This window comes from Podarcis erhardii, assembly GCF_964252035.2.
Source record: "Podarcis erhardii genome assembly, chromosome: 10".
Lineage (NCBI taxonomy): Eukaryota > Metazoa > Chordata > Lepidosauria > Squamata > Lacertidae > Podarcis > Podarcis erhardii.
The window spans coordinates 75314106-75329808 of NC_138500.1; the positions used below are offsets into that span (position 1 = coordinate 75314106).

At 44.6% G+C, this 15703-nt stretch overlaps 1 protein-coding gene and 1 long non-coding RNA gene across 2 annotated transcripts; one reads left to right on the plus strand and one right to left on the minus strand.

Moving 5' to 3' along the window:
- Window positions 1-709: 709 nt before the first annotated feature.
- On the plus strand, window positions 710-11445 carry UCMA (upper zone of growth plate and cartilage matrix associated). Its single transcript, XM_081879239.1, has 5 exons — window positions 710-1133; window positions 1496-1564; window positions 1720-1815; window positions 5510-5608; window positions 10324-11445. Exons 1-5 carry the CDS (start codon window positions 1076-1078, stop codon window positions 10419-10421), a joined length of 420 nt encoding a protein of 139 aa, XP_081735365.1. The 5' UTR covers window positions 710-1075; the 3' UTR covers window positions 10422-11445.
- On the minus strand, window positions 10546-12596 carry LOC309351505. Its single transcript, XR_014160873.1, has 3 exons — window positions 12137-12596; window positions 11729-12059; window positions 10546-10673 (listed from the first exon to the last, which is right to left on the minus strand). It is a non-coding gene; the product is annotated as an uncharacterized lncRNA (long non-coding RNA).
- Between the last annotated feature and the right edge of the window lie 3107 nt (window positions 12597-15703).

A 15703-nucleotide genomic window follows, 5' to 3' on the forward strand; every position in this document is an offset into this window, starting at 1 on the left:
ACTCCAGCGGGTGCAGAATGCTGCAGCGAGGCTCCTCACGGGGTCTCTGCCATGGGGGCATATTCACCCAGTGCTTTTCAAGCTGCACTGGCTCCCAGTGGAGTACAGGGTCAGAGTTAAGGTGCTGCTTTTGACCTTTAAAGCCCTTCACGGCCTAGGACCCTTGTACCTACGGGACCCCCTCTCCCGGTATGCCCCACGGAGAGCCTCAAGGTCCATAAATAGCAACACCCTAGTGGTCCCGGGCCCTAAGGAAGTTAGATTAGCCTCAACCAGAGCCAGGGCCTTTTCAACTCTGGCTCCGGCCTGGTGGAACGCTCTGCCTCATGAGACCAGGGTCCTGCAGGATCTGATTTCTTTCCGCAGGGCCTGTCAGACAGAGTTGTTCCGCCTGGCCTTTGGCTTGGAGCCAATTTGATTCCCTCCCTCCCTCTCTTTTTTCTCTCTTTTCCTTCTCCTCCTGTGACGAGGCTACATTTTAATATTTTAATCTTCCATTATTTTAATGTTGTATTTTATTTTTGTTCTTAAGTTGTAATCATTCTTCTTGTTTTTATTATTGTTTGTAAGCCGCTCTGAGCCCGGCCTTGGCTGGGGAGGGCGGGGTATAAATAAAAAAATATTATTATTATTATTATTATTATTATTAAAGTTGCAGCTGCTACTACCCTCGCCACCCAGGTGCCCTTCAGCAGTCAGACTGTTTCTTGCTTACATCTGTACTTCCCTGTCACCATTTTTGCAAATAATATGTCTGGTTTCCATGAGTCTCCCCACTTTGCCGGCTGTTCACAACTCATTCCCCGCTGGGTGTGTGTCTCAGAGCCAGCATGTTTGCTACACACTTGTTCCTATGCTGAGTTTTCCATGCTCCCTTGAACCTGTCTCTGCAGCCAAGGCGGGAGCTCCCAAGTCAAGTGCCATCCAGGGTTCCTCCTCTCTCCCCCCACCCTCAGGGAAGAGCATTACTTTCTGCTTCATTTCCTAGAAAGAGAACAGGACTCTTTTTATTCTTTTTTCTGTGTGCAAAAGTCGCTGTGACATTCATTACTGTGCCGGCTGGAACACGGCAGAGATGAAGTGGAAGCAAGTGCTTTTTCGTTCCTGCCTCATGGCTTTAGTGCTTCTGATTGGTATGTATCATTTGCAATAATAACTACAAGGAAAGGCTGAATTTCAGCAAGGAATAATAGGGCAACAAATGGCAGCATTTGTCAGTTTAATGGGATGAGAGAGACTGTAGTTTTCCCATCAAATCACCAAATGCTAAAAGACTCAGTTTCTAGCTACTACACCAGCAATACTGCTTTTAAGCTATGTCCAGGATATAGACCTTAGTGCATTTGCTATCCAAGGCATGTTAAGAAGAACAATTATCTTTACCATGTTATAATATAGCAGGTAACAGTTTTAAAAAATCATCTGTGATTTTCTCCAAGATTCTGTACTTACTCTCACTAAACCCAAAACTGGGTTTATACTTCACCTTCTCTAGTTCTTGAAGAAGGTGGTGCCGTGGCTGTGGAGTCCAAGAAAGCAGCAGCTGGAGAACTCAGCAAGGAAAGTAAGTGGGGAGATTCAATATTATTATTTAACTGGCTTTGGAAAGGGATAAGACAATATAAACAAGACACATATTTACTTTAAACATTTTTGAAAATAAATAACCCCCACCCATTTCTCACCAGTGGTCAGGCTCCCTTATTTTTCTACTTCCAGGTGTTAAAAAGAGAGTCTTCATGAAGGAATCAGATGCTGCTAACTTTTTCAAGAAAAGAGGCAAAAGATCTACCAAGTCCAGAGACGAGCTCAATGGTGAGACTGTTTGGAAGCTGTTTACGGAAAGCTGTGATTTATTTAATGTTGCTTTAATCTCTTGTTTTTTGGGCACATTCCTAAATTGTCTGCCACGCTGTGAAATATTTATTAACTGATCAGTGAAGATTAGAACAGGCTCCTTACTCTTCTGATTTTCATATTGAAACACACATGTATGCAGTGGTCACCACTATCCATTTATCTGATTGAATACGACTACTCTAGAGTAATAGGCAGTGGGATGTCAAAGACTGGCACATGGGTGGGGAGGAGTGATAGTAGAAGGCAGCAGGAAGAAAAAATAAGAAAGTTTGCTTGTGTAAGTCAGTACTTGAAAAACTCTTTGTAGCTGGGATTTTCATTTAATTTCTTAATACGCATATTTATTGGCTGCATTTCTAAATTAGCTAAGTTGTTGCTTTGGAAACTGAAATGTATTTGAAAGTATGAGATGTTTCTTAATTAGTTTAAGCCACATGGTGGTCCAGGGAGTGATTAGGAGGACAGAGTGGGAGGTGCAGGGCATCCTGGTGAACTCAAGATACCTGAGTGCAATGCAGAGACCTGCTCTGTCTCCTTCTGCAGTTTAGGGAAGAAGCTGAACAAGCAGCAGGTCTCAAGCACAGGCTTGGCCACGTTCAGACGTTATTCAGCTGTTAATCCTCTTTGCCCTCATTGGAATTAGACCAGAGTAGTCCACAGATAAAAGTACTTGAATTTGTATTTGTATATGGGGAGCAACTTTGGCCTTTTTGTGTTTGTGCCTGCCTTTTAATCTGTTGCCTTCTAATCTATTACGCCAGTTGAGTACTGACAGGGTGTGCGCAGACAGCTTTGCGTGCCCCTTGCATTCTTAAGAAAAAATCTGACCCAAGTCGTATGCAAAAGCATGCAGCCAGGCAATTGAAAATTTGCTTGTGCACTTTCCTGGTTCTGCAAAAATGTGCAGAACTAATATGTCTATAACTAGACTCCATCATTCAGGAGTGTGCAGGAAATAGTTACACGCAATGGCGTAGCGTGGGGGGTGTAGGGGGGGCCGGCCGCACCGGGCGCAACATCTGGGGGTTAGGGTTAGGGGGCACAAATCCACGGGTTAGGGGGCGCAAATCCATGGGTTAGGGGGCGCAAATTACTTGCCTTGCCCCGGGTGCTGACAACCCACGCTACGCCACTGGTTACACACACATTCTGAAGTAGTGGGTGTGGAAAGGGGAGTGACAGGAAATGATGATTGATCTACCCACTCAGGAATACAGAACAAACATCTGCAAACATGAGTGGAGTGGTTTGGAGCCCAGTTCACCCCAGTTTACTAGATTATCTCTGTTTTGGGAAAACCTGATTTTACAGAGGGGGAAAAGCACTGAGATTGGTGCTGTTTGATAGTCATGTGGACTATGCAAATTAAATGGGGACACAGCTGCAAGCACACCGGAAACTCTGGGGTGGGCAGGCCCTGCTAGACCAGCTTCAGCCCTCCTTGGTAGAACCCTAAACAGCATTCATAGAAATGCACACCTGACTTCATTTAAAGTAATTATTTAAATAGTAATATAATTTTTCATCTGTAGTGTACACTGGAAGCAGTACTGTCAGCGATTGATCTTGCCTTCTAGCAACCAGGGCTGGCTCAGACTCTTTTGTCCCCCCTGGGCAGGCAGCATTTTGCATCCCTGACTCCTGCAGTTTTTGTCATTAGCTTAATAACACAAAGTGTGCAGCACTTTCCCAGGGCTAGCAGGGAAAAACATGCCTGGAACGTTTGGGGCAAGCAGCCAGACTTGCACACAAAGGATGGAGTTGGCACCCACTCTGAGACACACGCAGGCCGGACGGCCCCTCCTGCATTTCATTTTCTCACCACTCCCAGGACATTTAACAGCTGGAAGTGACCACCAAACATGACCCCTCTCAACATAGAACTTGACTGAGACAATAATAAAGACAATACTATCTCTTTCCTTGTGAATCACATTGATGGAGCACTTAAAAGGCAGGAAACAAAAGCCAAACGTGGTTGATCCAATGTGTCGCATGTCTTTCCAAAGTCAGAATTCCTTTACTGGCATCCCTCCGCCACTGCTTGCTACCCTCAACTCAACAACCCATAATACTTAAACTGAACAACAAAAAATACACAGGATCCTTGCTTCTTGGCACCCATCAAGAGTTAATGGAGTGTGCCTCCAGGGCTGAAACCAAACTGCTGGAGAATCACAGCGCCCGCTGTGGCTGCAGAGACAGATAACTTGTACCTGCTGCCTCCCACATTCTTTTTGCTACATTTGCAACAGCCAAGTGACCTTTCTGGGGCTCAAGCCTGGGCTGTGTGTATGGAGGTCCTGGGCTGCCCAGTCGACAAACCCCCCCTTTCAGCCTCTCTGGTGGGGTCCAAAGGAAAACAGAGGAAGTCTTCTGGCACCAGCTGGGCTACAGGAGTTGCTGGAAGGAGGCACACCAGGTGCCATCCAGCCGTCTTACACAGGATCCCTGAAACAGTGTTAGTTCTCCTTTTGAATACTTTTGACTTCACAGAGCGATGCTCCTTGGTTAAGAGCAGCTGAGTGGTGCAGCTGGGTGCAGTGCCTTGGACAGGTCAGAAATCCCCATCTAGTAGGATCTTCCTACAAGATAGTGCAGGCTAGCAAGAGAGGAAAGTTTCCATTCCCTCTTCTGAGAACCTCACTCAGAGCAGAGCCGAGTCTCTCCGTTGGGCATCTTATGCAATCTACAGAATCCAGGGGTAAAGCTTTTTCTGGACTGCACTACTGCAGAATACAGTTGTGGGTTTGCATGTTTATTACTCCCCACCCTTTTTACTTAAAAGCACAACAGCACCCAGCATTATCAGGGACTCAGGGAGAAGGTTAGGCTGAACTTTTCTCCCTGAGATGCTACTTTTCTCACATGGGGTGTTTTCTGTGGGGCAGCAGGCAGCCAAATAAACAAAGACCTTAGAATATCGAACAGCAGTGAACCTTTCTGTTGTTAATTGCACTTTCTGTTAATGATCAGCTGGGGAGATGAAGGGCATGGGTAGATTTCCTCAAGTGCAGGTATTCCAAACTCACAGAATCACCATCAGAGGCACCAAAAGGCCACCCAGTGCTAAGTCCCTGACTCAGAGTGGAACCACTCACCCCCTGAACTCACTCAGATTACCCCCCCCCCACAGCCCAGAGCAAATTATGTTGATAACAGAGCACAAGTGTACAGAAGATTTTGCAGACCAAGAACCTCATGAGGATGAAAGTGAATAATGCCAACTAGCTGCTTGCTGCAAGCAAAATAAGGTAACTAATTTTGAGGCTATAAAACATCACCAGTTTGGATTCTTTTTGCCTATTTGGTCTAAAAAACACGTTAATTCTTGCTACTTCAAGGGGTGGGCTTTTGCACTCCTTTTTAGCTGGATTAACTCTTAAATAGTTGGGGTTAATCCAATAATTGGATAGCATTAATAAATGTTATTTTTCTGTTTTAAAATAGAAAAGCATTTCGAGACTTGCAGGTGGCATGTGAGCTGGAGGCTTTCCATTCTTGCTCTATAGTTAAACACTCGAAGGCTTACAGTCAAGGGAGATTTATAGGACATTTATATTGAAGTGGCTCGGTGCAACAAGAGCAAAGCATCCCCCAGTCCCTTTTCAGGCCTGCTGGCTAATACTCTGCTCATCTTTCAATACAGCCGAGACCCGCCAGATGCTGGCTGCTGACGAACAAAGGAGGGAATACTATGAGGAGCAGAGGAACGAGTTTGAGAACTTTGTTGAGGAAGAGCGTGATGGTAAGACCACAGGGTTCAGCAACAGAAGCAAAAGGGGTGTCATGTGTTTTCCATGCTTTGGGTGCACACTTGATCACTGCAAGCACCACACTCCACAATACAGAAAAATGCATGTGCTGATATCCTCACACTCTGCAGGGGACAATGGAGAACAGCAAGGTTTGGGGAAGTGCCACTGAACCCTTTAAAGCAGAGGTGATGAACCTCTGGCCAAGTCTGGATGGCTGCAGTTTAACCACCTGTGCCCTAAATAAAAACCTCATGGAGTCTTCCTTAGCTTGTGAATTCTGGCTTGCAGTGACGACAGAAGGTTTCTTGTGAAATGCAAGTGATGTTAAGAAAGAGAACTTTCTTTGCTTTCAGGATACTGTTGCAAAAGTCTCCATTTCATGAGATCCTATCTGTAGTTTTGAAGAGAATTGTTCTTAATATGTGAGTTACTTAATACCGCTAGGACACACACAACAAACTCCTTCTTGTCTCAGGTTGCCAATTGTTCTGATTTTGTGAGCGTCGTTCAGCGGAGGACAATCATGTATTGAATATTTTTTTTAAAAAACAAACCCTGAAAGCATATTCAGAGGGAGGCAGAAACAGTTTGGGAAACATGTACTAAATATGGAAATGAACTTCTAAACTGTGGCACACGCTGCTCAAGAGCCGTTGGGTCCCCGGATCCTGTGCAGAGGCTGGTAGCCACTTTGTCAGCCAGGCAGGTGTGGCAGCTCTGATCCAATTCCCTTTCAAAACAAGTATTTGGGTGGAATTTTCCAATACTGTCATCTGAATGTAGCCTTTTTTCAGGCCCCATAACAAAATGCTTTGCATTTCCTGCCCCCCCCCCGCTGCCCCAGCCTAGCACAAGCCCTCCAACATTCCCCTGAGGAAAATAAGGACATTCTATTCTACATCAGTACAACTGCTAGTTAGTTCTATTTATTGATTTGGGGTTTCCTTTCCCCCCTCAGGCTTCCCTAAATGCACTTCATAAGTTCAAAGATTTCTGTGCTTAAAATACTGCAGTCTTGTGTGTTTCCTCTAATAACTTTTGTATTTGAGAAAATGCTCAGGCAGTGGTTCTGATGTAGAACAGAATGTCCCTATTTTCATCTGAGAAACGTTGGAGGGTATGATAAAAATCATGCTATCAGTTCCATCTTGGTTGGTGCTCAGCACTGACTGAAGGCCTCACAGTTGTTTTTAAATGCATAGGAAACCTAGTAGGAAAGCAAAACCCACAAAGGCGAGGTACTCAGCAAGCCAGAGATGTCTGTGTAGCTAAAACAAATCCTGGTGAAATCCCCAACGCACCATTTAGTTCCACCTTTTGAGATGGGTTTGAGGATGTGGACAGGACACAGCTTAACCACAGTCCTCTTGACCGGAGTTTTGTTGTGAGAGGGGATCCCCACTTCTTTGAAGGAGGCAAGCCCCCTCTGAGCCCAGGGGGTAGTAGATAACTATCTCTCAATGGGGGGGACGGGACAGTAAGTTGATTGAGAGGGTGGTGGGTGGACAACTGCCACTTGGATGAAGCTGAGTAGCCAGATACATTTAAGCTTCTCATTAAAATAGGAGCATTAAATTCAGCCGACTCACTCTTTTTAACACAAGTCCAACATATCATTCCCAAGAGTGATTTTTGGCTGACTTCCTTTAAACTCCCCGGTCCCATTATCTGCTTTGGAAACTTCCCTCCATTTCAAAAGTACGGTAATATGTTGTGCAGCATGTTGAGGAACTTAGTCCAAACCTTCTTCATTGCAAAGAACTAAGCAGGGCTGTGTGGTTTTTTGGATTCCGATTTAATTTACTGTAGTAACAGTTCCTCAAGAAATACAAGTTACATCATGGGTTCTGGCATAACACGGAGGGGCTTCAGAAACCCTGGAGAGAGTAAAAAAATCAGTCTGAATTGTTGCCTTGTGCTTTGCTTGCTCCTCAGCCACAAATGAAAGTACTTCTTCCTATACATATTTTTTCCTACCTAGTAAATCATGTTGCTTTTAACCATACCACCACATCATTTCCTACCATTTCCACATTCGGCAGGGAATGCAAATATGGGAGGAAGTTTCCCATCAAATTTTCTTCTCTGGAATTCCAAGTGCAGCCCCAACTGAATGCTGCTCTTTGCATCCAGTGTGTCTGCCTGGTGTCTCAATACATCCAGATATTTTTCCAGAGGTGCCCTTTCCCTGTAATGGTGGATTCTCTTGACATACGCTGATACTGCCAGATTTCTAGATATCCTGAAGCTGGAAAAGGGGAGATTCATCTTACCCTCAGTTTTTACTTCTTAAACGGCACATTCCTATGCTTGTCTCCTCAGATGTAAGCTCCACTTAGTTCAGTAGGGCAGGAATTGGATATGCAAACCTTAGAACATGAAAGCATATACATCAAACTGTAATGTCTGCTGTCCTTATTGAAAAGGATAGTTTTAACTTGGTATACAATAGTTAAAGATAATGTAAAATCTCAAAATTGGAAGACCAGGAAATCATAAATAATCAAGAGCCTCACTGGTTTGAAGATCTACAAATAATGTACCGTATTTTTCGCCCTATAGGACGCACTTTTCCCCCTCCAAAAATGAAGGGGAAATGTGTGTGCGTCCTATGGGGCGAATGCAGGCTTTCGCTGAAGCCTGGAGAGCGAGAGGGGTCGGTGCGCACCCCTCTCCCTCTCCAGGCTTCAGGAAGCTCTCCGCCGGACTCCCTAGGCTTGCGGACAGCAGCCTGTTCTGGGGGCTGGGGAAGCTCGGGCTTCTCCCGCCCCAGCCCCATGCCTGGGGGGGGGGGGGGAAATAAATTTTTTTCTTTATTTTTTTTAAATAATACTTTATTAATTTTACAAAAAAAGAAAAATTACAATAAAACAACAAACATCAAAACATCAACAAACACCAACATTCAAGCAACAAAAACAAACAATCAAAACACAGCCAAAAAACAGAAAAAAGAAAAATATTACGAACCTAAAAAGACTTAAGAGAAATTTAACATAAAAAAGGGGAAAAAAACTCTTTTCAAATTCATATCCTTCATAACCTTATTTTCCTGACTTCCACCCGCCCTCCTTTCTTGTATTCCACTTTAAAATTAATTTAGCAAGTTCATTTTTATTAGTTTTATCCTTTAAAAGTTCCTTCACATATTGTATTGTTCAGATTTTCATCCAATATCTATCCCTTCTTTCATACTCTTATTTATCTTATTCACTAGAACCCCTTCGTTTCATTCCAATGTCCTCAACATTCAAAAATTTTACAATGTTTTTGTAAGTAGTTTTTAAACTTCTTCCAATCTTCTTCCACCTGCTCTTCTCCTTGATCTCGTATTCTGCCCGTCATTTCTGCCATTTCCATGTAGTCCATTACTTGCATCTGCCATTCTTCCAAGGTGGGTAGATCTTGTGTCTTCCAGTGCTTTGCGATGAGAATTCTTGCTGCTGCTGTAGCATACAAAAAGAAAGTTCTATCCTTCTTTGGCACCAATTGGCCGACCATGCCCAGGAGAAAAGCCTCTGGCTTTTTCAAGAAAGTATATTTAAATACCTTTTTCATTTCATTATATATCATCTCCCAGAAAGCCTTAATCCTTGGGCATGTCCACCAAAGGTGAAAGAATGTACCTTCAGTTTCTTTACATTTTCAGCATTTGTTATCGGGCAAATGGTAAATTTTAGCAAGCTTGACTGGGGTCATATACCACCTGTACATCATTTTCATAATATTCTCTCTTAAGGAATTACATGCCGTAAATTTAATTCCAGTGGTCCATGACTGTTCCCAGTCAGCAAACATAATGTTATGTCCAACATCTTGTGCCCATTTGATCATAGTAGATTTTACTGTTTCATCCACAGTATTCCATTTCAACAGCAAGTTATACATTCTTGATAGTATAATTTTTTTTCTTTATTTCCCCCCCCCCAAAAAAACCTAGATGTGCCCTATGGGCCGGTGCGCCCTATGGGGCGAAAACCACGGTATGTTAAAAAGCTGCAAGATTTCATTTAGAAAAAACCAAACAAAACGTACCACTGGCAATATTTTGTATCTTTTTTCTTTTCTAATTAATATATTTCTGTAAGGAGTAAGAAATAACTTTTAATCTTTTATTGTGACCCTACCCAGTCATACAGAAATACTGAAAATGTTAGATATTTAATTTATAGAATACAAATATTAATAGATTCGGAACCTATGACACTTTAATTGACCTACAAAATATCTTAGGACCTATTAGGAGTTATTTTTTTACATGATGAGTACTGCAAGGGTGCTAAATATTAGAGATCAGAAATTCCATTTCAGTTAGAATAAAGATTAGGTCTATTTCTGTTGGAAAACAAACTACATCTTTGTAGACCCTGTATGGGGATTTACTATAAAAAGGTCCTAGATAAAATCCAGACAATGTCTGCTAAGAGTCACCATTAGCACGGGAGGCAGCAGGCTTTGTGACCTCCACTCTGCCGGAAATTTTGACGGATCCCCAACTGTTCCATCCCCCCACCGACTCCTAACTTCACCTCTCTACAACCCCCCCCCCATTGAATTGTCATGGATCCTCTCTTGTAGACGGTTTTATGAATATACAAAAGGAGTTTCCCCCTGAGGTGAACAAGCAACAAGCAAACCAAACCAAGCCAGAACGTGGGTCATGTTCACCACCAATGATTTAATTTTACTTCTCTTCCCTCTACAGAGCAGGATGAGAGAAGCCGAGAGCAGATTGAGCAATGGCGCCAGTACCATTATGATGGTCTCTACCCACCGTACCTATATAACCGGCACATTGTCTAGAGCAGAGAGGAAGAACGGGGAACACAAAACAATGAAAATGGGAAATCCCTGCTGAGCGTGCGATTGGCAGGGCAGGACTGCCAGCAAGGCAATATAGATGTAGTCATGGAAACATGACTGATCCCCTCTCCATGGAACCTGTTTCACCAGGGCTTCAGCTAGTATCGAGTTGGCTCATAGGTGCTGCTTTGCTTTGTATCATGAAGTGCTGGTATGCCGCCACCTCCAGTCCTTGGAGCAAAGGCCAAATTGCTGCGGGCAAAACGGGATCTTTTAGACCTGTGCATATCTGAACAAGGGAGCAAAGGGAAGCGAAACCCCTGCTTAGTCCAGCCCCCTGGCAGGAAGACTAACCACCTCCTCAGTCATCAGCCTGACGCTAACCCCTCCTCCCCTGCTGATCTGTTCTGTGCTGGTTTGGGTGTGTGTCCTGCAAGTGTGTGCCTGGAATGTGGAGGGGGCACTGCTGCTTGCAGCCCTGGGCTGGTCAAGGCTGCATGTGGTCTTGGGCCAAAAACGGTCGACCAAACTTTATATTAGAGCAAATGCAGAAGCATTATTCTAAAATAAGCACTGTATTTTGATAGGGGCATTGAAAAAAAAAACCCCAATGCCAGCTTGTGTTGTATCTGTTTCAAATGATTTTAGAATATGGAGCAAAGAACATTGTATTTGTTTATTAAAAATATATTAGCCTCTTGCAATCACTTTTCTTAGTTTATATATTTACTATTACATTTATTTCCTGCCTTTCCTCAAGGTGGCCTGCATGGTTCCTCCTCATCTTATCTTCACAGGCTAGGCTGAATTCCATGGTTCCCCAGGATTTTCCCAGGTCCAACACTCCAACTACACCACTAGGGTTGCTGCCAGTTAAAGATTTTACGATTCAGGGTGTGAGGAATCTTTAGTTTTGCACTTGACGTACTGATGGCAAGATTAATTTACGATTCAAATGAAGTATTTAAAGTGACTTATCACTTCTCCTAGAGGACATGGGTGCCGCTTGGGCTTGTCGATCAAAAGGTCGGCGGTTCAAATCCCTGCAACAGGGTGGGCACCCGTTGTTCAGTCCCAGCTCCTGCCCACTTAGCAGTTCGAAAGCACGTCAAAGTGCAAGTAGATAAATAGGTACCACTCTGGCGGGAAGGTAAACGGCGTTTCCGTGTGCTGCTCTGGTTTCACCAGAGTCATGGTTTCACTTAGTCATGCTGGCCACATGACCCGGAAAAACTGTCTGCGGACAAACGCCGGCTCCCTCGGCCTTTAAAGCAAGATGAGTGCCACAACCTCAGGGGTCCCTTTACCTTTATTACTTCTCCTACAAACTCTAGCCTAGCCTTCTCCCTGACATCTTCATTTTCTATATGCAGTGAGGTTCTCTGGATGGAGGTGCATTCTTTAACCTGCATCATGGTTCTGCAGAAAGAAAAATGTAAAAGCAGTTATCTTTCTGTTATGCAGAATAGATTTGTTTTCAGATGCATAATTTATGTCCTCCTTCTTTGCAAGTCCCTGCAGTCCCACACCCCACCAGATGAGCTCAGGGCAGCTTTGAAGTTTTCGCAGGGCACATGGGAAAGCCTGTGTTTGCTGTTCTAAGGGCTGGAAATGTCATTTATACCAAATCAAACACAACTCTCAGCTTAATGACTTTCTGTTGATTCTGCTTAGCTGAATAAAGCACTACTGGGTCACTGCCACCAGAGCTATACGTGGAACCCCCTTAATGACTTTCTGCAGCTAATAACAATCAACTTCTGTGGCTTTTGGGGAGCATTGCAGAGTACACCAATGCCTACCTAGGCCTGGGCACAGCCTGCTCAGGCCCCCAACAAAAGTTGCTCCCAGCTATCCCACCCCGTCTTCAGCCAGGGCTCTTTGAAAAATGAGAACCAAAAAAGCAGCTGTCTTTAAGATGGCTGCACCATTTCAAGCAAGCATACACAGCAGCATTTCCATTTATTTATGAAGGCAGCCTTTGATTAAGCAAACTGCTGTAGTGGAACTGCTGACGACATCCATGCGTGGGGCCCAACGTGAGTGATTTCGCAGTGTCTCCTGCCAAACGTCCCATCAACATGACTCACCAACAACAGTGCCAGCAAAGCACACAGAATTAGGCACTATTCACTGGGATATAGAAGAGTCCTATGAAAATGTCCACCATTTTGAATGTTTTAGTAGCTGCACCATAGAATCATAGAATCATAGAGTTGGAAGAGACCACAAGGGCCATCGAGTCCAACCCCCTGCCAAGCAGGAAACACCATCAGAGCACTCCTGACATATGGTTGTCAAGCCTCTGCTTAAAGACCTCCAAAGAAGGAGACTCCACCACACTCCTTGGCAGCAAATTCCACTGGCAAACAGCTCTTACTGTCAGGAAGTTCTTCCTAATGTTTAGGTGGAATCTTCTTTCCTGTAGTTTGGAACCATTGCTCCGTGTCCGCTTCTCTGGAGCAGCAGAAAACAACCTTTCTCCCTCCTCTATGTGACATCCTTTTATATATTTGAACATGGCTATCATATCACCCCTTAACCTCCTCTTCTCCAGGCTAAACATGCCCAGCTCCCTTAGCCGTTCCTCATAAGGCATCGTTTCCAGGCCTTTGACCATTTTGGTTGCCCTCCTCTGGACACGTTCCAGTTTGTCAGTGTCCTTCTTGAACTGTGGTGCCCAGAACTGGACACAGTACTCCAGGTGAGGTCTGACCAGAGCAGAATACAGTGGCACTATTACTTCCCTTGATCTAGATGCTATACTCCTATTGATGCAGCCCAGAATTGCATTGGCTTTTTTAGCTGCCGCGTCACACTGTTGGCTCGTGTCAAGTTTGTGGTCAACCAAGACTCCTAGATCCTTTTCACATGTACTGCTCTCAAGCCAGGTGTCACCCATCTTGTATTTGTGCCTCTCATTTTTTTTGCCCAAGTGCAATACTTTACATTTCTCCCTGTTAAAATTCATCTTGTTGGTTTTGGCCCAGTTCTCTAATCTGTCAAGGTCGTTTTGAAGTGTGATCCTGACCTCTGGGGTGTTAGCGACCCCTCCCAGTTTGGTGTCATCTGCAAATTTGATCAGGATGCCCTTGAGTCCATCAGCCAAGTCGTTGAGAAAGCTGTTGAATAAGACCGGGCCCAAGACAGAACCCTGTGGCACCCCACTAGTCACTCTTCTCCAGGATGAAGAGGAACCATTGATGAGCACCCTTTGGGTTCGCTCAGTCAGCCAGTTACAAATCCACTGAGTGGTAACTGAAGTGGGACGAAGGTCCCACTTCAGTTAGTAATCAAATCTGGCATGGTTTTCACACACAGTGTTAGTTTTGCTACAGGTGCTTTTAGATGCTGTCTATGCACATACCTACATTTTCAAGAGACTTTTTATTATTATTTAACACTTAATGAGACAAAGCAAGTGTGTGAAAAGTTAAGGCTGTTAGGTGTTCCAAGAGCAACAGAAAGAAATCCTCAAATCCAGGGCAACTGTGGAGCACCAAATGAAAACAAACTTGTTAATGGAAGGGTTAGGATTCATCTTTGCTTTCCATATGGGAGCTTGGCAGTTGGCGTCTGGAAAATAACCCAGTGGATAAGCAAACATTTCTTACCTAGGAATTCCGTTAGTAGCTGGCCTGCTACTTCTTCCAGCAAGAAAACAACGCAGCCCCTTACAAAGCACATTTTTAACATACTGCATCAAAGTCCAGTCACGTTTATCCTAATGGTTTGAAAGAAATGCCAAGCCAGAAACTTCAAAGGCCTTTATATTACTCTCCAAAGCAGGCACATTGCTCTTCCTTCAGTAGAAGAATTCCCCCAGGCTTGAGGATCTCCACCTGCAATTCATCTCAGCACCTTGTTTTTCATGATCTCCACTCACAATCCTCTTAATCCCAGTGTCTTCTGCAGCAACATCCCTCAGGCAATTGCAAACACAAGAAGAAAATCAGAATCAATGGCTAGTGCTGAATATCCTGCAAAGTGCATGACTAGACAGGCTGGAGAGCGATTTTAAAATCAGCAATCTCCCAGGGCTAATTCAGGAGGTTTTGATAAAATGGGTTTGTAAAGTATAGGAAGAGGCTCTTTTTCATCTCTGTATCTTAGGTGTGTGCATGAAAGGGAATGCCTTTCTTCTTTCCTCCTCCTGAGGTTAGACACAAACCAGCCTTAATGCCTTCTCCTCATGATGTTGTATCTTGGAGAAAGCCCTTTTAAATGAGTGTTGCAGATTTCAGCAGATTTGCTCAGAGATTCCACCAAAAGAGATCTGACATAGTCAATAAAATGATGCTAGTGGGAAACTTCTCAGCTGAAATCATTCAGCTGTGGTATCACCTCTAAACAGTGAATGCATTATGACTGCTGATGTACATTGCCCATAAAACAACATAAAACCAGGGCCATTCCTCCTTTCGCCTCTTCACATTTGTTGAAGACTTGCTGCATTTTTTTAAGCCTGTTAAGGGTGATGTTATTAAATTCTTGGGCAGTTAAATGTCAAACTATCAGCCATAGACAAAAAAACCCACCCCAGTCTTCAGCCAATTATGGTAAAGGTAAGGGACCCTGACCGTTAGGTCCAGTCATGGCCGACTCTGGGGTTGCGGCGCTTATCTCGCTTTACTGGCTGAGGGAGCCAGCATACAGCTTCCGGGTCATGTGGCCAGCATGACTAAGCCGCTTCTGGTGAACCAGAGCATGGAAACGCTGTTTACCTTCCTGCCGGAGTGGTACCTATTTATCTACTTGCACTTTGACGTGCTTTTGAACTGCTAGGTTGGCAGGAGCAGGGACTGAGCAACGGGAGCTCACCCCATCGCGGGGATTTGAACCGCCGACCTTCTGATCGGCAAGCCCAAGAGGCTCAGTGGTTTAGACCACAGCGCCACCATAATTATGGTAAAAGGTAAAGGTAAAGGTACCCCTGCCCGAACGGGCCAGTCTTGACAGACTCTAGGGTTGTGCGCTCATCTCACTCTAGAGGCCGGGAGCCAGCGCTGTCCGCAGACACTTCCGGGTCACGTGGCCAGCGTGACAAGCTGCATCTGGTGAGCCAGCGCAGCACACAGAACGCCGTTTACCTTCCCGCTAGTAAGCGGTCCCTATTTATCTACTTGCACCCGGGGGTGCTTTCGAACTGCTAGGTTGGCAGGCTCTGGGACCGAGCGACGGGAGCGCACCCTGCCGCGGGGATTCGAACCGCGACTTTTCGATCGGCAAGTCCTAGGCGCTGAGGCTTTTACTCACAGCGCCACTCGCGTCCCTCATAATTA

Coding starts and splice junctions, on each gene's coding strand:
- UCMA (XM_081879239.1), top strand. CDS start 1,076: ATGAAGTGGAAGCAAGTGCTTTTTCGTTCCTGCCTCATGGCTTTAGTG. Junction 1,565..1,719: donor TGGAGAACTCAGCAAGGAAA/GTAAGTGGGGAG, acceptor TTCTACTTCCAG/GTGTTAAAAAGAGAGTCTTC. Junction 1,816..5,509: donor GTCCAGAGACGAGCTCAATG/GTGAGACTGTTT, acceptor CTTTCAATACAG/CCGAGACCCGCCAGATGCTG.